General features: G+C 48.2%; 1 protein-coding gene across 1 annotated transcript; it reads left to right on the top strand.

The window, feature by feature from the left end:
- N7473_001941 (lipase family protein) lies at positions 1-1,146 on the top strand (the record flags this gene model as incomplete). The annotated part of the gene is made up of 6 exons (XM_057147881.1): positions 1-91; positions 150-277; positions 328-391; positions 446-816; positions 875-919; positions 994-1,146. The coding sequence occupies 6 exons, from the start codon at positions 1-3 to the stop codon at positions 1,144-1,146; spliced, it is 852 nt and encodes a 283-aa protein (XP_057011535.1).
- Positions 1,147-4,121: the final 2,975 nt, after the last annotated feature.

Genomic DNA, 4,121 nt, shown 5'->3' with positions numbered 1-4,121 from the left:
ATGATTTCCAACAGCATCTCATTCATCGCCGTCATTGCTCTGTCCTCCCAGGTTGCTGCAGCCCCGACACTCCAGGAGCGAGCTACATCTGGTCTGTCAAGGTGACTTGAGTAACCATGCCAATAGATTAATGACTCAAATTTTTACAGACCCGACGGCCTTCACCTTCCTTCAACGTGCTGCTAAGCTATCATCTGCCGCGTACAGCGGCTGTCTGGGAACTGCCTTTGATGTAACCATTACCAAGCAGATATACAACGGGTTTACCGATACAAATGTAAGTAGGTCTACTAGAGTGTATAATATTCTCTTGCTGAATTATTGCAGGGCTATATTGGATACTCTCCGACGCAGAAAAAGATTTCTGTCGTTATGAGAGGCTCAACGACGCGTGAGTTTTAAGAGTTTGCTTCTGTTCATTAGGCAAATCACTGACAACACTCAGCCACGGACTTTATGAATGATGCCGATACGGCCTTGGTCACTCCTTCTCTGTCGGGAGTAAACTTCCCTGCTGGTGTGCAGATCATGAAGGGTGTTAATGACCCATGGACTTCTGTACACGATTCCGTGATCAGCGAAGTGAAGTCTCTCTTAGCAAAGTACCCGGATTACACGCTGGAATCGGCTGGTCATTCACTTGGTGGCGCGCTCACTTACATCTCCTACGTTGCTCTCGCCCAGAACTTTCCCGGAGTCTCGATCACCAGCAATGCTTTGGCTGCTTTTCCGATCGGAAACACGGCTTGGGCCAACTTTGGCTCCTCCCAAAACGGTACCTTGAACCGAGGCAACAATGCTAACGATGGGGTTCCAGTATGTTGGGTCTCAATTTTGATTGCCTGAATCATGTCTTCTAACGGGACCAACCTAGAACATGTATGTCCAGTCACCGTACAACTTCCAGCACTATGGAATTGTAAGTTATTGCCGTTGCTCAAGTTACTCCAATGGTAGATGACATTACTCATTCTTTCTGTCTTCACGCAATAGGAGTACTACAGTTCGGGTACCGCGGCAACATGTGTACAGTGTTCGGGGGAGCGCGATACTGCTTGCTCTGCTGGAAACGGCCAGTACGGCGTTACCGCGGGCCACATCCAGAGTTTTGGAATCACCGAGGGCTCCGCTGGATGCGGACCCTGAAGTAGACCTGTATGAGACATGATATGAAGTGCTTCATTGTATCTGAGGACTGGTCGGCAGTGAGGTCGGGTTCGTTGAAGCAGGTTATGGCTGGCGAGGAAGTACCACGCTAGGGACTTTGTTGACTTGATGGATATGGGTCATATGATCGGCCATTCAACATGACCGGGAGCCTGTCTTTTTGTACTTGTCGTGCACACTGTGTACTGGTTGGAGCGTATCACAATGTCGACATTGTGTCTACTCATTATATTGAACTCATTCCACTCCTGCGTAACCACAAGGGCAAACTAGGTTTCAAGTGGTCAACGCAATTTATCGTAGACTAGGGGCCAGAAAGAAGAGCATTCGGCCCCTTTTATATGTCGTCAAAGTTACTGTCAGTCAATTATTAGAAAAAAGATTTTCTTATGAAAGTATTTCGATTGTGGCCACTGGAATTCGGAGAGCTAGTTGGGACGTAGCCAACTTCTCGTAATCTGCTTCGTTCCCCAATCCTCAACTGGGTTGATATCATGCCAAATGCAATAATAATCGCGAATGGTTTGCCTCGAGTTAAAGATGCCGTCTCCAACGTGAAATCGGCACAATTCTTTCAGTGAGTCAGGCCCATACACCATCAGCTACAGTAACTCACAGGAAACAAGCTAATTCTACAAGGGGTCCGATGGAACAATCGAGGACTACGAGCTTTACGGCCATTTGATCACCACCACTATCGTCCGATAGGTCACGGCATCGAGGCTACGGATCAACAGCGCTCCATAGGGTAGCTTGCCGGCTCGACCAAATACCTGTCGGAATTTAATATTGGGATGGAGATGCAAAAGAACTACAGTCTTCCAGCGATGAGACAGCGGCTGTCCTTGTTCGTCCTGTTTAGGAGACATTGAAAAGCAGGACGGCGAGAGTGGTCCTGCGACGTAAACAGTCCCGGGGGGGGGTTGGCTCATCTGAGCCGCGTAGAAGATTGCCAAAACATGACATCGGACATATGAGAGCTCACTTTATGTAGTCGAGGTGACAATGCTCCGGATGGCCTGCTCCACCCAACGAGAATACATAAGAGCAAATCCTAACCCAGCACGTAAGGAGGCGGAGACAGCTCCGGTGATGGAACGTACGGATACCACGGATCGCCCTCATAATAAAGGTCTAGATCGTCGAGCTGTAACTCCGTAGTCAGTGTCATCCCACCACAGACCCACACGATGAGCCACCCTGGCCCTCAGCTCTATCTTGGTTTAGACATTAGCTTAAAAGCTAAGTAGATAATAACGTCCTTGAACGGAATAGAAATACTGCTTGGTCCCTGCGACTACTAAATCGGCTCCCTGTAGCGACCAAAGATTAATAAAAGGTAATGAAGATTCAATAGCTACCATTTAAATTTTCGAAATCTTTGAATATTGATATGCGCCTCAATCTGGTCCCTCGCGCATCGACCGTTTTTACTGTCGTTAGAAGACGGCCGAGCATTTGTTCCTTTCAGTTCTGGAGACTGCTCGCCCTGGCTTACATGAGAAGCAAAAGCGGGTCTTCTCAACTCGTGGGTTGAACGTGTCCCGGCGGTAATAGTTTCAGCAGAGGGGTACTCTTGGGCAAAAGTCCCAAACCGACTGCTATAACGCCTTTCGGTCAGATGGTGGAGTGCTTCCTCCGTCATTGACCCAACTAATTGTGCAGAGTTACCCTTAGATACCGCTTTCTTGATATCAAGTAGATCAGCTAAAGTAGTCACTACTACTAGATCGCTGTCACCGTCCGCCGCAATCACCTCTCCGATTCTGTGTATTTTCTGAGATGAAACTTCATTTGCAGCTTTGCATACTTCGAGGCACTGCTTAGAGGTATTGATATCTTCTTGTAAACGAGATCTTTCATTCTCGTCACCGGGGTCGTTTTTCAAGACCAGGCTCTCCAGGCGAGCCCGAAGTCGATTGATGATCGCTGGAAAATTATCGCGATTCTCATTCAGAGCTTGACGTGTGAGCAGTTGCGCTTCGAAGCAAGTTTGTCCGCTGTCACTGGGGTCATCTTGTGGTCGGTCTTGCAGAAAAGAGAATTCTCGGCTGAGATTCGATACAATGTCTTGCATCTTCGCAAACACGGAGACACTGCGTGGTAACCTCTCGTTCGTCGCTTAAACCAACGGTTTAATCTAAGGCGCTTGTGCTGTCGATATTGAATCGTTCCATTTTCTCATCAATTCGTTGCAGATGCACCCGGAGATTATAAGCCGTGTCCTGAATCATCTCGTTGTACTGCTTTAGGACTTCCTGGGACAGTTTGGCGTTATGGCTTATAAGAGCGTCAGCAAATACCGAAAAGCAAAGGAGATTTCCCCGAGAGAAGAGTAAGGCGTCTCCCAAAACGGTCTGACATGATGCCGGACAAAAGGGAGCGAGAGAACACTGCCGATGGACTGAGCGGCATTAACCACTCCCAGGACCGAGCCTGCTGGATTACCGAAGTAGTCTTCCCATTCGCTTATAGACTGCAGACCGTTCATAAGAGATCGTGGTTAGGAAGAAGGCCGTGTCAGTATGTCATATTCCTCACAAACAATAAGCCAGAATGCAAGTACCTACCATCATATCCAGCCACCGCAGTTGAAAGCAATGGAATGAGCAGAATGAGGTTCAGCTGTAGGAGATGAGGTACCCGAAACCAAGGGCGATCATACTGAGGCAAACAGATGCTAGCGCCTCGCCGACAATGTTTTGATCCTTCATCGTGCTATGGATGTTATCAACAAGTAATCGGGGCGGATGTTCATCCAAGGAGGAGTGAAGGTCCTAATATACTTTTCCCTGATGGAATTTCATTTGATCAACAACAATGGCCAGAACTGCGTCGGTAACACGAGATTCCGGGAAGTACGGAATAGTCTGGCCAAGCATATGGGAAAGGGACGCACCGACTTCATAGCCTGTTTCCCCGTGGGGAGATGTACCCCAAGTTTGTGGGGCGCA

The sequence above is a fragment of the Penicillium subrubescens genome (genome assembly GCF_028828155.1).
Source record: "Penicillium subrubescens strain IBT 31985 chromosome Unknown utg000002l_segment0_segment0, whole genome shotgun sequence".
Classification (NCBI taxonomy): domain Eukaryota; kingdom Fungi; phylum Ascomycota; class Eurotiomycetes; order Eurotiales; family Aspergillaceae; genus Penicillium; species Penicillium subrubescens.
The sequence above is the reverse complement of the archived record's forward strand: the minus strand, read 5'-3'. Positions and strand labels throughout refer to the sequence as shown.